This window comes from Scyliorhinus torazame, chromosome 13 (genome assembly GCF_047496885.1).
Source record: "Scyliorhinus torazame isolate Kashiwa2021f chromosome 13, sScyTor2.1, whole genome shotgun sequence".
Taxonomy (NCBI): Eukaryota; Metazoa; Chordata; class Chondrichthyes; order Carcharhiniformes; family Scyliorhinidae; genus Scyliorhinus; species Scyliorhinus torazame.
In genome coordinates this window covers 31,041,614-31,061,255 of record NC_092719.1, presented here as the reverse complement: position 1 = coordinate 31,061,255, position 19,642 = coordinate 31,041,614, and the positions used below count along the sequence as shown (strand labels likewise).

The 19,642-nt window shown below is 46.3% G+C and overlaps 1 protein-coding gene across 1 annotated transcript in view; it reads right to left on the bottom strand.

Annotated features, from left to right (window-relative positions):
* Positions 1-12,423: 12,423 nt before the first annotated feature.
* The window catches only part of LOC140387920 (uncharacterized), a 119,842-nt gene continuing 112,623 nt past the window's right edge, over positions 12,424-19,642 (bottom strand). Inside the window, exons 17-19 of the mRNA XM_072471233.1 lie at positions 19,512-19,600; positions 17,760-17,874; positions 12,424-13,777 (exon numbers count right to left, since the gene is read on the bottom strand). Coding sequence (XP_072327334.1) covers positions 13,697-13,777; positions 17,760-17,874; positions 19,512-19,600 — 285 coding nt within the window. The 3' untranslated portion in view covers positions 12,424-13,696. The remainder of the gene's footprint in view (positions 13,778-17,759; positions 17,875-19,511; positions 19,601-19,642) is intronic.

Here is a 19,642-nt window from a genome sequence, read left to right as displayed (position 1 = left end):
AGGCAGGAAATCTGCCATCCTTGATCCTGGTGCTCCAGACCCACATGCGACACCAGATCCACAGCAATGTGGTTGATCCTTAAATGCCTCCAGCAAGCCACTTCGTCGGATGTGCAATACATGCTGGCCCACATCCCATGTAAGAATTAAAAACCCAAATCGCTATTAGGAAGTTCTAGGCTTTTGATCTTGAGAGAATAAACGTGATATATTTCCAAGTTGATGATGATGGTGGGTGACTTGGGGGGAGGGGGGAAACTTGCAGTTGGTGGTATTCCATGTGTCTACTGCCCTTGCCTTCTAGGTCATAGAAGCTTTGCTTTGGAAGGTGCTGTTGGAGGAGGCTTGGTGTGTATCTTGTCACTGTGTGTCGGTGGTGGAGGGAGTGAATGTTTGAGGAAGGGGTGTCAAATCAAGTGGGCTGCTTTGTCCTGGATGGTGTTGAGCTTCTTGAGTGTTGTTGGAGCTGCATTCATCCAGGCAAGCGGAGAGTATTCCATCACACTCCTGACTTGTGCCTTATAATGAGTTTCCTCCGGGTACTCTGGTTTCGTCCCACAAGTCCCGAAGTACGTGCTTGTTCGGTGAATTGGACATTCTTAATTCTCCCTCTGTGTACCCGAACAGGCACCGGAGTGTAGCGACTTGGGGCTTTTCACAGTAACTTCATTGCAGTGTTAATGTAAGCCTACTTGTGACACTGATAAAGATTTTACTTATTAGATGGTGAACAGGCTTTGGGGAGTGAGGAGATGAGTTAGTCACTCCAGTATTGCCAGCCTCTGACTTGCTCTTACAGCTGCAGTATTTATATGGCTGGTCCAGTTCAGTTTCTGCTCAATGGTAGCCCCCGGGATGTTGAAGGAAGGTGAATAATGAAACCACACTCCTACCATGGCCACAGTAAAATTCTGATAGATATGCGTTGTGTGAAAATATCTCATTGCGGATGTGAGATTACCACACAGATGATTGATATTTTTGAATTTCTGACTAATGGTTATTTATTTTGATGTACTGGAATGTATGAAAACAGCAAAATGCTTCTGCTATTGAACATTATGATGACAATCTGCAGACATTGTGCAGTGGGATTGTACTATTTCACAAAATGTTTACAAAAGTGGTGTTGCAAACTATTTCTGCTGTTTTTAACTGATTTTAATTCATAGGGCTGGCAAAATGGGGTAAAAATGTTGTGCCTTCACGGGTCACCTTTTGAAAATTATGTAAATGAAGCTCAAATTTATATATATTTTTATTTAATTGTATCAGAAAAAATTTGCAACTTTTGTGCAAAGACAAGAAAAGAAAAGAAAATTGCTTTTAGTTCTTCTTGAAATGGGAACTTTTTCTTCAAGTTATATGAAATGACACAATCGCCTGTGACACTGTTGAACTCTTATAAACTTACAAGGGATTTCATCATTTCTATTGACAGCTTTTAGACCATAAGACATAGGAGCAGAATTAGGCCGCTCGGCCCATCGAGTCTGCTCCACTGTTCAATCATGGCTAATGTGTTTCTCATCCCCATTCTCCTGCCCTCTCCCCAAAACCAATGATTCCCTTATTAATCAAGAACCTATCTATCTCTGTCTTAAAGACTCAGTGTCTTGGCTTCCACAGCCTCCTGTTGCAATGAGTCCCTCAAATTCACCATCCTCTTGACGAATGTGATATAAAATAGTTACTTTAGAGTTACTAGTTAATGTATGTAGAAATAAGCCACTTTGATTCTGGCAGTTAGGGACAAAGGGGTTTGAGACCGCATGGAAAAAGCAGGAAGAGGTGTGTCTATGAGAGTGATGCTGCATTGATAGGGGCCAGAGAAAGGGATTGGAAGTGAGCCAATCAGAATAGATCGAACAGGTCAGGAGGGACATAGGCTGACCTATGTCCGTCGAGTATGTGAAACTTGATACCATTTGAATTGATTTTGCAGAGATCCCTTTGTCTTTTAGTTCAGTCGTTTTCTGGGGTGTAAGAGGCTGGATGTCTCTTACGTTTCTGTAAGATGATTCAAGCTTGCAAGCTAAATAAATAACTTCTTTTTACGTGCGAATCCATCTCAACTTTTATTGAGGCCAGACTGACAGAGAAAGAAATTTGGGGATCAACATTTGGTGCCGAAAACCGGGATTTCTCTGGGCGATCCTGATCCAACTGCGAAATCAGAATTAGACTGATTATGAACAGGAGGATGGGGAACAAAGGGCCCTCAATGTAGAACTGGAAAACGACCGCGCATTGATTGTTCCCCTCTTCTTATCGTCTGATTAGTCTGGTCACTCGCGGTTGGCACAGAAAGACCGCCTCGACGAAATCACAGGTCAGTCTGGGGATTAGCACTTTAATTGATCGGATTTCATATTGTTGTTTCGGCTTGGGTTAGGGTTTTGGGCTGATGGGACTTTAATAATGAAGGTTCAGTCTATTATATGGGTTCAGAGGCTGATGTGACTTCATTAATGAAGGTTCAGTCTATTATATGGGTTCAGAGGCTGATGTGACTTCATTAATGAAGGTTCAGTCTATTATAAGGGTTCAGAGGCTGATGTGACTTCATTAATGAAGGTTCAGTCTATTATATGGGTTCAGGGGCTGATGGGACTTCAATAGATGGAGGTTCAGTCCAGTATAACTGTTTTTAAATCTGAAGATGGTTCAACTCTATGTGTGAGTGTTTTAAATATATAGTTGATTAAGCTAAAATTGTCTCCTTGGACTGTAAAGTTCCGAGGTCTAGTTGAGATTGTGAGGAATGCTGCATATTGGTTGAAGCAGAAGTCTCTCAAAGGGTTAACAGCAGCAGGCGGAGTTGAAAACAGACAGTGCTTCTCACTCAGGCTTTGAGATAACAGCAGCAGCCGTAGTGTAATCGGATACCTTTCCTTTGAGTCAGTGAACACCAGCAAAGTTACGTTTTGAATTAATTAAAGGAAACCAGTGGGTTTCTCCACCTCTTTGATAAAAGTTATTATTTTCGAAAGCAATTGATTGAAATTGCCAGAATCTTAAGTTTTACTTACTTGAAATAAGGTTTATCTCATTTTATCTGGAGATTAATAGAAACTTAAAGAAGATCATGGACACCATTTTAAAAAGTGTCAATCTGGAGATGATAGTTGATTTTGCTAATACTTATGTGTATGTAAAAGAAAAAAAACTTGTTAAAAGAAAAATTGTTAAGATAAAGAAATAATTAAGTTGTAAATGTTATACAAGTTTGTGTTAAGCAAATTGTAAATTTAGTTCTGAGTTGAGATCAGAGCTAAGCTTGCAAGTTGCAGTAATTCAATTTGAATTTTCAAACATTTTTAAGTTTTAAAAAAAAAGAGAGCAAATAGAGAAAAGAAGGACACAGATCTTGAATGCGTTGAATAGCACATTTCAAAGGCCCATAAATCTTTCTGTTATCTTAGACCTAAAACCTAAGAAGATTGACGAGCCAGAGGAATTTCTGGAGCGTTTTAATGAAATCTACCGGGGGCAGTCAGGCGATTTGCTGTATCAAAATGGTCAGAATTCCCCTCAATACTGTGCTATGTTAATGCATTGCCTACCACCTTCTGTGGTTACTGCTGTGAAATGTAATAACATGAATTGGACAGAGAACGACCCTTCCCAGATGGCAAGGGCAGTCAGATTTTACTGGAAGGAGGGTGTAGGCCAAGAAGGAGGCTCAGTTACAAAGGTTAAGACTGAGTATGTAATGAAAAAGGATGATCTGCGACCCCAACAAGCGGCAGAAATGGTAGTTTACCAGCAGGAGCTCCAATATAGTGACTTTGGGTGGGTGGATCAGCGAAGAGGAGGATGAGACAACAGTGCTATATTTCTATCACCCCCCCCAGTGGTGGACGTTAGACGTTGAACAGTCACTGCATCACGTTACCCTGGCCTATGACAGAACTGGACGAAACAGGGAGTTGGAGGACAAATACCGGCCATTACTTGAGACCGAATGGCCAGTCAAGGTTACAGCCACAGTCACGGGAAAAGAAGGTACAGCCGATTTTGTTACAATATCACCACATTTATGGCCACAGTCAGCTTCGGTAAGCCCTCATATTACACGTCAGGTCCATGACCAGTACCATGCCAGGGATATGGGGCGAATGGTCAGCATCTTACCGCAGCTCGTCAGAATAGGTATGAGATATACCTTTTGAACAATCCACGTCTGACATTTAAATACTGTACCACTATCAATCCAGCCTGTTTTCTTAGTGGTCCCCCTGTCCATGAAGACGCACCTGGCCACGACTGTTTAGCCTTGATTCAGGAAACTACCACAATAAGGGGCGATTTGAGTGACATTTCGTCAGAACAACCTGACATGATTATGTGTGGTCAAATATCCCACCGGGGTTTAGTTAATGACCTACTGCAGGCCCTCCTTATGCCCGCGCAGATTTCCGTTATTAAATGCGCTGCCCACACGAATGGTACAACCCCAGTTGACGTTGGTAATGAACGAGCAGATCGTGCAGCGCGCACAGCTGCACAAATTCAGCAAGTGATGGTGCCTAAAATGTTAAGTCAGACTAAACGATCTACTATGAATATGTCTGCTTCTGACAAGCCAATGCCAACCATCCAAGACGTCATAAGGTTACAGGAGGACGCTCCTGAGAGTGATAAACAAATGTGGAAACGGTTAGGTTGTACATATGATTCTGTTTCCTCTTTATGGACCATGCCTGCACATCAGACTTGTATGTCTGATGCGCTGGCTTTATGGGTCATTGAATGTGTACACTTTGCAACTCATTGTGGGGCTCGAGGGACTAGTGATTTGTTGCTGGACACTTGGTGGCACCCTAAAATGCAGGGGTTGGCCCAAAGTATCAGTAATCGGTGTTTGATTTGTCAGCAATATAACACCGGAAAAGGTATCCCTTGTGGGAAGGGGCAAACCCCGTTGCCCAGTGGTCCCTTTGAGACGCTCCAAATGGATTACATTGAGTTGGAAAGGTGTCAATGTTACAAATATGTTTTGGTCATTGTGGATGTGTTCAGCAGATGGGTCGAGGCGTATCCGACTATCTATAGTAAAGCTGCTCCTGTGGTTAAAGTCTTGATGAGGGAAATCATTCCCCGGTACGGTATACCAGCTCAGTTAAGTTCTGATAATGGGCCTCATTTTATTGGACAAATTAACAAGGAGTTTTGCTCCCAGTTGGGCATACGCCAGCAGTTACACTGTGCTTACAGACCGCAGGCGGCCGGGTTGGTTGAGAGACACAATCAGACCCTCAAAACTAAATTGGCAAAATTAAGAGCAGACACGGGACTGACATAGCTTAAGTTGCTCCCCGTTGCCCTCTTCCAGCTGCGGGTTACACCTGCGGGACCAGCCCGGCTCTCTCCCGCCGAGATTCTTTATGGCAGGCCTCTTAGAACTCCTTGGAGCCTGCAGGTTCCCAGACGGGTTCAGTTTCATCAGATGACTGAAGAAATGACCACCTATGTTCTAGCCCTTACGCAAGTGCTCAAGGAACTCCATGGCCCAGTCCGTGCGGCTCACCAGCCATTGCCCCAGTACCTAGCTCACTTTCAGTCCAGCCCGGTAGTTATGTCATGGTCAAAAAATTGGACTAGGAAGGGGTCGGAGCCGCGATGGGACGGGCCCTTCCAAGTTCTCCTTACCACCCCCACAGCAGTTAAAGTGGAGGGGTGAAGTGCTTGGTTCCACCTACATCACTGTAAATTGAGTCCATCTCCACTACTGTAAAAGGTCGGATACTAACCTGCCTCCCTTCTCCAGTGCTATTTTACAGGTGTGGAGCATGATGGAGTGGCTACGCATCGTCTGTCTGATATTTGGCCTCACTTCGCTTGGCGTGTTATTGGCGATGGATATGGAAAAGGGGAATATTATGTATCTGTGTAGCCCCAACCAATCTACAAGGATACATCACCTATGCAAAGGTGATGTTCTTCGCTGCCCCCATATACGAGGACATGGTATCGACTCATGGAAGGTCATCAAAGTTAAGGAGAATACAGGAGTCATGAAGCAGCTGCACCGGTCCCGGCGATGGGAAGGGAACATTATATGGACATTGCCTTGTTTTTGGAATACATGTAAATTTGATTTTGGATGTGTTAAAAGTGGTACAATAAAGGTAAAATCAGGCTGTCAGAAGAGTGTAGGAAGAGACCATGAGAAAGAGAAAGGGACTAGAGAGAGGACGGGGCGTGTGAGAAGGGAAGTACAGCTAGAACGTAGGTTACCGGGAGATACACTTAAGTTAGTTAAAGGCCAAACTGAGGAAAACCCGGGTAGTAAACCTTGGGAGCCCTCGGGGCAATAACCAAGGAGTTGTCTCAGCTACGGTTGTTTGCAATGCAGAACCGGCATGCTCTTGACTATCTTCTGTCCCGTGAGGGTGGGGTATGCGCCATAGTACAGGGCAAGTGTATCATGGGTGTTCAGGACTTGACCGCTAACATTACTAAATTTATGGATCGCATACGGGATCACTTGGACGGGATGCAGGATCCTGACTCTTGGGGTAACTGGGGATTTGGGGGATGGAAGGACTGGTTGATAAATATGGCCATGTATCTAGTGGTAGCTATCGGCTGCATCTTTGTGGGCCTGGCCATCCTTAAATGTGTGATGGGTAGAATGCGGGGTGCACTAGATCAGATCACCGCCCCAATCACCGGAAAAAAAAAATTTAACTGTTAAAATCCATGAGGGTGAGGCAGATGAAGGGGGGCTAAGACAGGAATTGGAAATGCAGCGACGGATCTTTTTAGATGAGGAACCGTAGCTATGGATTGGATAGTTCGGTTATCATGGAATGATAAAAGGAGGGAATGACGAATGTGATATAAAATAGTTACTTTAGAGTTACTAGTTAATGTATGTAGAAATAAGCCACTTTGATTCTGGCAGTTAGGGACAAAGGGGTTTGAGACCGCATGGAAAAAGCAGGAAGAGGTGTGTCTATGAGAGTGATGCTGCATTGATAGGGGCCAGAGAAAGGGATTGGAAGTGAGCCAATCAGAATAGATCGAACAGGTCAGGAGGGACATAGGCTGACCTATGTCCGTCGAGTATGTGAAACTTGATACCATTTGAATTGATTTTGCAGAGATCCCTTTGTCTTTTAGTTCAGTCGTTTTCTGGGGTGTAAGAGGCTGGATGTCTCTTACGTTTCTGTAAGATGATTCAAGCTTGCAAGCTAAATAAATAACTTCTTTTTACGTGCAAATCCATCTCAACTTTTATTGAGGCCAGACTGACAGAGAAAGAAATTTGGGGATCAACACTCTGGCTGAAGAAATTCTTCCTTATCTCAGTTTTAAACGATCGTTTCTTCAGTCTGAGGTTGCGCCTTCAGGTTCTAGTTTATCCTGCTCGTGGAAACATCCTCTCTACATCTATTCTATCCAGGCCTCGCAGTTATTCTGTAAGTTTCAATAAGATCCCCCCTCATCCTTCTAAATTCCATGGAGTTCAGACCCAGAATCCTCAACTGCTTCCCATATGACCACATCCTTCATTCTGAGGATCATTCTTGTGAACCACCTCTGGACCCTTTCCAAGGCCAGCACATCCTTCCTCAGATACGGGGCCCAAAACTGCTCATAATATTCCAAATGAGGTCTGACTGGAGCCTTTTTTGCCTCGGCAGTACATCCCTGCTCTTGTATTCTAGCCCTCTCTACATGAATACTAACATTGCATTTGCCTTCCTAACTGCCGTCTGAACCTGCACATTAACCTTAAGAGAATCCTGAACTAGAACTCCAATGTCCCTTTGTGCTTCAGATTTCCAAAGACTTTTCCCATTTGGAAAATAGTCTAAGCCTCTATTTTTCGTACCAAAGTGGATGACCTCACACTTTTCCACATTGGATTCTATCTGCCACTTCTTTCTCCACTCTCATAGCCTGTCCAAGTCCTTCTGCAGCTTCCCTGCTTCCTCAACATTCCCTATCCCTTAAATTCACCAAGCAACATCTTCTCTCCTGCAGAGTGTTCATTTATATATTGGCCATTATTAAATTTAAGTTTTTTAATCAAAGGAGATAGTTCCCCATGGTAACAGAAAGGAATTACGAATTGAAAATAATGCCACATTTGATTTTCTGTCTTTTCTTACGAACAGGGGACCCGGGATTCCTGGACTGCATGAAGATTTTTGATATAGCAAACGATCCACTAGTTTAAACAATTTAAGACCTTGCCTGCATCAAATGTCAAAATCAATGAGATGATTCAGTCTAAAAGCTTTCTCTTTCAAAGACTAGGCCTGAACTCATTCAGGATCAGCTGGTATCTTTCAGACAATGTGTTCAAGCGGGGGAGATATGGAAATAACCTCCAGTGTAATTGCAGGCAATTTTGCCTCTGATGTAAGCCTCCAAACCTCAACATTGTAATTCCCTGAAATTGAAACTGTTAAGATAATTGACATGAGTTGCTGTTTGACAATCTCGAAGGGAAATTTTACCCAATCTGTAAGGGAATAATCAAATTGTCATTCAAAGAAAAGAAAAGTGGTTGCTCTATTTCAAGGCAGAACATTTTTGGGGGCAAGTAAAATTGATCATTGATGATACTTGCCAATCCCAACATTACTGCTCTTTAAATTGAGGATCAGTTTGACACAATAAAATGGATTTATACACAATATAACAGGTTATTTAGGTACATAAGAGGTTTGGTTAAGTAAAATTTGATTAAAGAAACTTAATTTAAATTGGACCAACATTTGATTTATGTTTTAAAGATGTCATGATATTCAATGATCAGTAAAGTTCTTCCAAGGCTCTGCTGCGATCGTCTTACCACCCCCCCCCCCCCACCCCCCCCCGGGGCCTGCTGAATCCGATGGACAATTGGGTTCTGCTGTCATTGCCCCCCTCCCCTCGGCCTGTTGAACTCAGTGACTCCACCAAGGAGCAGAGTGCACCCTTCTGGTGGGATGAGTAATGACAGGCGGATCAGGGCTGGCACGAGGCTGAGGGAGTGGCTGCTCCCCCGGGTCCTGCTGCCGGCTTGGTTACTGCCGAGATGTTCCAGGCTGACACTCTTGCCCCTTCCAGGCTTTGGCCATATTGAAGGCAGTGTCCAAGGGGAGGGGAAGGCCGGACAAAAAATTATGACCGTGAAGTCCCATTATCCAAAAATTCCACCAAGCACTGGACATTTCTCATTCCTGTCTGAGAAGGATTGGAAGCATCATAGAGAATCAGTTTATATTGTGAAGGAAACAAGGGCTGATGGAGCCATGGCAAGGTTAGCAGGAGTAAACTGAACAGATAAAGGAAGGGGCGGCACAGTGGTTAGGCACTACTGCCTTAGCGGCAGGGACCTGGGTTTGATTCTGGCCATGGGTGACTGTGTGGAATTTGAACAGTAAAGCTCTTCTTTGTAGGTTTCCTCCGGGTGCTCTGGTTTCCTCGATCCAAGGATGTGCAGGTTAGGTGGCTTGGCTATGCTAAATTGCCCTTTGTGTCCAAAAAGGTTAGATGGGGTTACTGGGTTACGGAGATAGGGTGGAGGTGTGGGCTTTAGGTAGGGTGCTCTTTCCAAGGGCCGGTGCAGACTCGATGGGCCGAATGGCTTCCTTCTGCACTGTAAATTCTATGATTAATACAGGGGCGGGGCGGGGGTGGGATGTGGTTGTTGGTGTGCCTAGGTGGGGTGCTCTTTCAGAGGGTCGGTGCAGTCTCGATTGGCCAAGTGGCCTTTTTCTGCACTGAGGGGATTTGAAGGAAGGACGATGAGGTGAAGAAACAGTTGAAAGGATTATTGGCAAAAGTCAATTGAGAACTGGGCCAATAATTTGAGGAATCATCAGTTTATTGTCAATAGGAGAATTGGAGTGAGAACTGGGGATGATTGAGGGTAAAATAAACAAGCCGAATAATGAGGCCAACCACAATCCACACCTCCACAATCCACACCTCCACAATCCACACCTCCACAATCCTCACCTCCACAATCCACACCTCCACAATCCACACCTCCACAATCCACACCTCCACAATCCTCACCTCCACAATCCACACCTCCACAATCCTCACCTCCACAATCCACACCTCCACAATCCACACCACCACAATCCACACCTCCACAATCCACAATCCTCACCTCCACAATCCACATCTCCACAATCCACACCTCCACAATCCACACCTCCAGAATCCACACCTCCAGAATCCACACTTCCACAATCCACACCTCCACAATCCACACCTCCACAATCCACACCTCCACAATCCACACCTCCACAATCCACACCTCCACAATCCACACCCCCACAATCCACACATCCACAATCCACACCTCCACAATCCACACCTCCACAATCCACACCTCCTCACCTCCACACCTCCTCACCTCCACAATCCACACCTCCACAATCCACACCTCCACAATCCACACCACCACAATCCACACCTCCACAATCCACACCTCCACAATCCACACCTCCACAATCCACACCTCCACAATCCACACCACCACAATCCACACCTCCACAATCCACACCTCCACAATCCTCACCTCCACAATCCACACCTCCACAATCCTCACCTCCACAATCCACACCTCCACAATCCACACCTCCACAATCCACACCACCACAATCCACACCTCCACAATCCACACCTCCACAATCCACACCTCCACAATCCACACCTCCACAATCCACACCTCCACAATCCACACCTCCAGAATCCACACCTCCAGAATCCACACCTCCAGAATCCACACCTCCAGAATCCACACCTCCAGAATCCACACCTCCAGAATCCACACCTCCAGAATCCACACCTCCACAATCCACACCTCCACAATCCACACCTCCACAATCCACACCTCCAGAATCCACACCTCCACAATCCACACCTCCACAATCCACACCTCCACAATCCACACCTCCACAATCCACACCTCCACAATCCACACCTCCACAATCCACACCTCCACAATCCACACCTCCACAATCCACACCTCCACAATCCTCACCTCCACAATCCACACCTCCACAATCCACACCTCCACAATCCACACCTCCACAATCCACACCTCCACAATCCACACCACCACAATCCACACCTCCACAATCCTCACCTCCACAATCCTCACCTCCACAATCCTCACCTCCACAATCCTCACCTCCACAATCCACACCTCCACAATCCACACCTCCACAATCCACACCTCCACAATCCACACCTCCAGAATCCACACCTCCAGAATCCACACCTCCAGAATCCACACCTCCACCATCCACACCTCCACCATCCACACCTCCACAATCCACACCTCCACAATCCACACCTCCTCACCTCCACAATCCACACCTCCACAATCCTCACCTCCACAATCCACACCTCCACACCTCCACAATCCACACCTCCACAATCCACACCTCCACAATCCACACCTCCACAATCCACACCTCCACAATCCACACCTCCACAATCCACACCTCCACAATCCACACCTCCACAATCCACACCTCCACAATCCTCACCTCCACAATCCTCACCTCCACAATCCACACCTCCACAATCCACACCTCCACAATCCACACCTCCACAATCCACGCCTCCAGAATCCACACCTCCAGAATCCACACCTCCACCATCCACACCTCCACCATCCACACCTCCACCATCCACACCTCCACAATCCACACCTCCACAATCCACACCTCCTCACCTCCACAATCCACACCTCCACAATCCACACCTCCACAATCCACACCTCCACAATCCACACCTCCACAATCCACACCTCCACAATCCACACCTCCACAATCCACACCACCACAATCCACACCACCACAATCCACACCTCCACAATCTCGCCCACATGCAGCATTGTGATGAACGTAGTTCAGAGGGGACTGGACGACAGAGAGTAATGGAGTCCTTTCATCAATTCATGAAGAACAACTGAAAAAAAGAATTTGTGGCTATGGACAATGGTGGACATAGACTCATTATTATTCACTGTGGTGTCATGCCCACCCTGGTTGCACTGTTCGGTCCCTTTAAGATTGACACAAGGCCATACATCATTGCTTGTGCACAGCCTTGCCGAGTACTTGCACAGTTTAGAGGAAACATTGAATATAGATTATAATTTACACCCAAAGTTCCCTCATGATCACTAGTAATCTCTGCCCGGCGTACTGTTTTTTTTATTATATCCCAACTGAGGTTAATCAATTTAGCTTTATTTCTCTCTGTTCACAGATGCTGCTTGACTTGCTGAGTATTTCCAACATTTTCTGCTCTTATTTCCGATTCCCAGAGTGTTTTGTTCTTGTAACAATATGCGCCAGTGAGGAGCGCCACTGGGCTCATGGATATCGTACCAGTGACATTAGCACTCTCCTTATTAACAAAGAATGGGAGTCAAATTTGGAAAGTGTACTGGGTAAAGTTTATCAGAGTGAAGGCTCAGCCATAGGCCAGATACACAAACAATATGAAGAATATCCACATAATCTGATACATAACAGTGAAACATGGATCGCATTAGATATGGAATGATGGCTCTGTAGGTACAGTGGCAACATAACCCACCCACCTGCAGTTCACAATTGATGAGTAATCACCCAATTGTAAGATGAGTCAAAGACTCTGGGAAGAGGAGCGGACAATCGCAGCCTATGAGGGGCAGGGCAAGGGGGTGCATTACCACCACTGCTGATTGGACTTATTCTGCATGCTCCCAACTGAAAAATCTGCAAACATCAGCCTCAATACGCCATCATAACGTGGCCTGCCTCCAAGTGAAATTGCCTTTGGAGAATAAGGTGATTCAAACTCACTCACATATTGGACATCATACGCCCCTCTATCCCTGTCAGAAATATATAATCCCATGGAATGAGAAACCCTCAAATAAACACTGGGCATAAGCAACAAGTTAATGGACGAATAAAGGAATTAGGAAATCAGGAATAATGAGGTGTGGATGTGAGTGTGGAATTATGGCCTCGGGTTGGGTGATTTCAGATAGGAATAACGACAGCACAAGACAGTACGAAGTCAACCCTATAGCTCTGAACGCTGACTCGACACCAGCTTGTGTCCAGGGAGGATTAGAACAGTGACAGCTCCTCTAATAAAGGAATATCCACTGATTTATTCCAGCTCCCTCAAACTGTCAGCTCCCTTTCACTGATGTGGAGATGCCGGCATTGGACTGGGGTGGGCACAGTAAGAAGTCTCACCACACCAGGTTGAAGTCCAACAGGTTTATTTGAAATCAAAGCTTTCAGAGCACAGCTCCTTCATCTTCACCTGACTTTAAGCTGGTGTTGACCTTACTGTGTCCCCCTCGTTGAGTAGACCCTTCCCCTGCACCCTGTGTTACTGACTTATCTCTACCAGTGTTAATCCAGCTCCCTCTAATTGTAACCTCTGACGAGAGTGTTTATACAATCAAACTTTAGCATTCATTATCCAAACTCTGTGACCCTCCTTCAGTCACAGTACATGTGTCTGTTACTAGTCATTGCACCTCCTGATGTCCTACTGTGCTCGATGTTGGGTGAGTTAGTTTCTGGTACAGGGCTTAAGACACACATGTTGATTACACTCCAGGGTGTGGGAAGGGTAATTTCCTGCGATTTAAGGAAATTGCCCTCCAGGGCAGGATTTAGTCAGTGGGTGCAGTTGGAGCTGACCGGATTCTGCTAGGTCAGTCTGATGTATCTTGGTTATCTTGGTCACGTGGACACTCTCTCTGCTGGTCTCCTGTACTGAATGCTCCATCTGTGACCTGTAATTGAGAGAAAGAACATCTCTGCAGTTTCAGCAGGAAAGGTATTTGTAATAATTGCATCAGAAATGACCATGGTCTTTACTACTGGGCGGCGAATGTGGAGAAGGTGCGGAGCTGGGTCAGAGGGGTTGATTCCCAGTGGGTCAGAGGAGTTGATTCCCAGTGGGTCAGAATGGAGGAGAGTTTGTGCAAGGGGTCGGGATTGAAAGCACTAGCAACAGCGCCGCTCCCGATAGCCGCGGGGAAATACTCAGGGAGTCCACTAATAATAGCTTCATTGAGAATTTGGAGGCAGTTTCGCCAACACTTCGGGTTGGGGGCAGGGTCAAGGGAAATGCCGATTCGGGGGAACCACAGATTTCAGCCAGGGAAGTGGGATGGAAATTTTTGGAAATGGGAGGAGAAGGGGATTAAGGCGCTAAAAGATTTGTTTCTTGGGCATCAGTTTGCAGGATTGAAGGAGCTGGAAGCGAAGTATGAGCTGGAGCAGGGAGAAATGTTTAGATACATGCAGGTTCGAGATTTTGCCAGAAAGGAGATACAGGGCTTCCCGATGGAGCCGACCTCCACATTGCTGGAGGAGGTGCTGACGACAGGGGGACTGGAGAAGGGGGCAGTGTCGGTGGTTTACGGAGCTATTTTGGAAGAGGAGAAGGCACCACTGGAAGGGATCAAAGCAAAGTGGGAGGAAGAGTTGGGAGAGGATATGGAGGAGGGGGTCTGGTGTGAGGCGCTCCAGAGAGTGAATGCCTCCACCTTGTGCGCGAGCTTGGGGCTGATACAGCTGAAGGTGGTATACAGAGCACACCTCACGAGGGCGAGGATGAGCCAATACTTTGAAGGAGTAGAATATGTGTGTGAATGTTGCGGGGGGGGGGGGGGGGCGCGCTAATCACGTTCATATGTTTTGGTCCTGTCCAAAGCTGGAGGATTACTGGAAGGAGGTTTTAGGGTAATTTCTAAAGTGGTGCACGTGAAACTGGACCCTGGCCCCTGGGAGGCCATATTCGGGGTGTCGGACCAGCCAGAGTTGGAAACGGGTGCGGAGGCAGATGTTGTAGCCTTCACCTTGTTGATCACCCGAAGGCGGATCCTGATGGGTTGGAGAACAACCTCTCCACCCTGTGCCCTGGCGTGGCGGGGGGACCTATTGGAATTCTTGACTCTTGAGAAGGTTAAGTTTGAACTGAGTGGAAGGATGGAGGGGTTCTACAATTCATGGGCATTATTCATTATGCACTTTTTAGAATTGGATCACATTGAACATTAGTTGGGGCGGGTGGGTGGGGGGGGGGGGGGGCTGCTGTGTGTGTGAATGGTGACTATGGGTGATCCCTAATTCCTTTTTGTCATTTGTTTGTGTGAACATGTGGGCTAATGTTTGGGGTTTGGTGGGAGGATGGGATTGTTGTTATTGATATGGGGATTGGCATATTTGTTATTGATTATTGTTTATTGTTGGTGGATGTAAATTTGGGAGAAAATGTGAAAAAGGAGGAGAATGAAAAAATATTTAAAAAAAGAAATGACCAAGGTCTGTATTATCAACATGTTCGTTGTAAGCACATTGTGGCTCGTCCCTCAACAGGATAAGGAGTCATGTCACATCCTCATTATTGGCAATGAAGATTTTCCACATTTATTCCTGGGCTAACAGGGCGGTTGTATGAAGTGAGATTATGTAGAATGGGTTTATGGGGTTGACAAGGGTAGATGCTGATAGACTGTTTTTACTGACTAGGAGGATAGAATCAGTGGTTATAATCTCAGGATAAAGGATCAACAGGATATGTGTTAAGTCAGGAATAAGCGAATGACTAGGGAAAGAGTAGGACCAGTCAAGGACAGGGATGGGAAATTGTGTGTGGAGTCTGAAGAGATAGGCGAGATACTAAATGAATATTTTTCGTCAGTATTCACTCAGGAAAAAGATAATGTTGTGGAGGAGAATGCTGAGCCCCAGGCTAATAGAATAGATGGCATTGAGGTACGTAGGGAAGAGGTGTTGGCAATTCTGGACAGGCTGAAAATAGATAAGTCCCCGGGACCTGATGGGATTTATCCTAGGATTCTCTGGGAGGCCAGGGAAGAGATTGCTGGACCTTTGGCTTTGATTTTTATGTCCTCATTGGCTACAGGAATAGTGCCAGAGGACTGGAGGACAGCAAATGTGGTCCCTTTGTTCAAAAAGGGGAGCAGAGACAACCCCGGCAACTATAGACCGGTGAGCCTCACGTCTGTAGTGGGTAAAGTCTTGGAGGGGATTATAAGAGACAAGATTTATAATCATCTAGATAGGAATAATATGATCAGGGATAGTCAGCATGGCTTTGTGAAGGGTAGGTCATGCCTCACAAACCTTATTGAGTTCTTTGAGAAGGTGACTGAACAGGTAGACGAGGGTAGAGCAGTTGATGTGGTGTATATGGATTTCAGCAAAGCATTTGATAAGGTTCTCCACGGTAGGCTATTGCAAAAAATACGGAGGCTGGGGATTGAGGGTGATTTAGAGATGTGGATCAGAAATTGGCTAGCTGAAAGAAGACAGAGGGTGGTGGTTGATGGGAAATGTTCAGAATGGAGTACAGTCACAAGTGGAGTACCACAAGGATCTGTTCTGGGGCCGTTGCTGTTTGTCATTTTTATCAATGACCTAGAGGAAGGCGCAGAAGGGTGGGTGAGTAAATTTGCAGACGATACTAAAGTCGGTGGTGTTGTCGATAGTGTGGAAGGATGTAGCAGGTTACAGAGGGATATAGATAAGCTGCAGAGCTGGGCTGAGAGGTGGCAAATGGAGTTTAATGTAGAGAAGTGTGAGGTGATTCACTTTGGAAGGAATAACAGGAATGTGGAATATTTGGCTAATGGTAAAGTTCTTGAAAGTGTGGATGAGCAGAGGGATCTAGGTGTCCATGTACATAGATCCCTGAAAGTTGCCACCCAGGTTGATAGGGTTGTGAAGAAGGCCTATGGAGTGTTGGCCTTTATTGGTAGAGGGATTGAGTTCCGGAGTCGGGAGGTCATGTTGCAGCTGTACAGAACTCTGGTCCGGCCGCATTTGGAGTATTGCGTACAGTTCTGGTCACCGCATTATAGGAAGGACGTGGAGGCTTTGGAGCGGGTGCAGAGGCGATTTACCAGGATGTTGCCTGGTATGGAGGGAAAATCTTATGAGGAAAGGCTGATGGACTTGAGGTTCTTTTCGTTGGAGAGAAGAAGGTTAAGAGGAGACTTAATAGAGGCATACAAAATGATCAGGGGGTTAGATAGGGTGGACAGTGAGAGCCTTCTCCCGCGGATGGAAATGGCTGGCACGAGGGGACATAACTTTAAACTGAGGGGTAATAGATATAGGACAGAGGTCAGAGGTAGGTTCTTTACGCAAAGAGTAGTGAGGCCGTGGAATGCCCTACCTGCTACAGTAGTGAACTCGCCAACATTGAGGGCATTTAAAAGTTTATTAGATAAACATATGGATGATAATAGCATAGTGTAGGTTAGATGGCTTTTGTTTCGGTGCAACATCGTGGGCCGAAGGGCCTGTACTGCGCTGTATTGTTCTATGTTCTATGTTCTATGAGACAATTTCTTTTTAATGACAAAGTTGTGAATTTTTGCAATCGTCTACTCCAGAGAGCTGTGAATACTGAGCCATTGAGTATTTTCAAGATAGAGATTGATACCTACGGGAATTCAATGGTACAGGGATGGAACGAGGAAATGGATCTGAGATAGAATATCAGCCTTGATATTGAATGTCAGAGTCGGCTCAAAAGGCTGGATGATCTACTCCAATTTTCCTACAATCTTACATTTAGGGTACAGGGATTGACCCCAGATATCTGCAGCCTCACATTTGGGATTGTCTACTGTGTGGATGCCGCAGGTTGGTTAGTCCTGAGCTTTGACCATTGACCTAGGCTGAATCCTGGAAAAGACCAGACAAAACATGGGCTGGGAGTCAGGGGGATTATGTTACCTTGGCAACAATCTTTAGGGGTCTGGTGTCTCTGGAACATTCGCTCGGATTCTCTTTGTCAGTCAGGTCATTGGTCTCTGTGGGGTCGACCAGCTCCTTGAAACTGGCAGTGTTCCTGTGGGGAAAGGCAGGGGGTAAGAGTTACTGTTACTAACCACAGGAACAGATTTCACCCTCATTAGATCCTCAAGGCTCAGCTTCTCATGGGAACACCACCATCCTTATTCCTCACTGCATCCTCACCCCTAACCTAATATCCAATCTCCCTCTCAACCTGTCCACCTTCACCAATATCCAACCCCTCGGATCAATCTCAGCCCACCCCCATTCCTCACTGCATCCTCACCCCTAACCTAATATCCAATCTCCCTCTCAACCTGTCCACCTTCACCAATATCCAACCCCTCGGATCAATCTCAGCTCACCCCCATTCCTCACTGCATCCTCACCCCTAACCTAATATCCAATCTCCCTCTCAACCTGTCCACCTTCACCAACATCCAACCCCTCGGATCAATCTCAGCCCACCCCCATTCCTCACTGCATCCTCACCCCTAACCTAATATCCAATCTCCCTCTCAACCTGTCCACCTTCACCAACATCCAACCCCTCGGATCAATCTCAGCTCACCCCCATTCCTCACTGCATCCTCACCCCTAACCTAATGTCCAATCTCCCTCTCAACCTGTCCACCTTCACCAACATCCTACCACTCAGATCAATCTCAGCCCACCCCCATCCTCACCCAAAACCTAATGTCCAACCTACCTCTCAACCTGTCCACCTTCACCAACATCCAACCCCTCGGATCAATCTCAGCCCACCCCCATTCCTCACCCCTAACCTAATATCCAATCTCCCTCTCAACCTGTCCACCTTCACCAATATCCAACCCCTCGGATCAATCTCAGCTCACCCCCACCCTCACCCAAAACCTAATATCCAATCTCCCTCTCAACTTGTGCACCTTCACCAACATCCAACCCCTCGGATCAATCTCTCCCACCCCCATTCCTCACTGCATCCTCACCCAAAACCTAATGTCCAATCTCCCTCTCAACCTGTCCACCTTCACCAACATCCAACCCCTCGGATCAATCTCAGCCCACCCCTATTCCTCACCCCTAACCTAATGTCCAATCTCCCTCTCAACCTGTCCACCTTCACCAACATCCTACCACTCAGATCAATCTCAGCCCACCCCCATCCTCACCCAAAACCTAATGTCCAACCTACCTCTCAACCTGTCCACCTTCACCATCACCAACATCCAACTCCTCAGATCAATCTTAGCCCACCCCCATTCCTCACTGCATCCTCACCCAAAACCTAATATCCAATCACCCTCTCAACCTGTCCACTTTCACCATCACCAACATCCAACTCCTCAGATCAATCTCTCTCCACCCCCATTCCTCACTGCATCCTCACCCGTAACCTAATATCCAATCTCCCTCTCAACCTGTCCACCTTCACCATCACCAACATCCAACCCCTCGGATCAATCTCAGCCCACCCCCATTCCTCACTGCATCCTCACCCAAAACCTAATATCCAATCTCCCTCTCAACCTGTCCACCTTCACCAACATCCAACCCCTCGGATCAATCTCAGCTCACCCCCATTCCTCACTGCATCCTCACCCAAAACCTAATGTCCAATCTCCCTCTCAACTTGTGCACCTTCACCAACATCCAACCCCTCGGATTAATCTGACCCCTCCCCCCCTCTTTGATTGGAGGGCTTCCTACCTCTCGCCTTTTGCTCTCAGGGCAAAAGTCCGTTCTTGTCGAAGATGCTCCAATGTCTCCTTCACTCTGGTCCTCCAGTGAATGGACTCCTAATGTGGGGAACACACGGAGACACTCAGACAGCCTATACA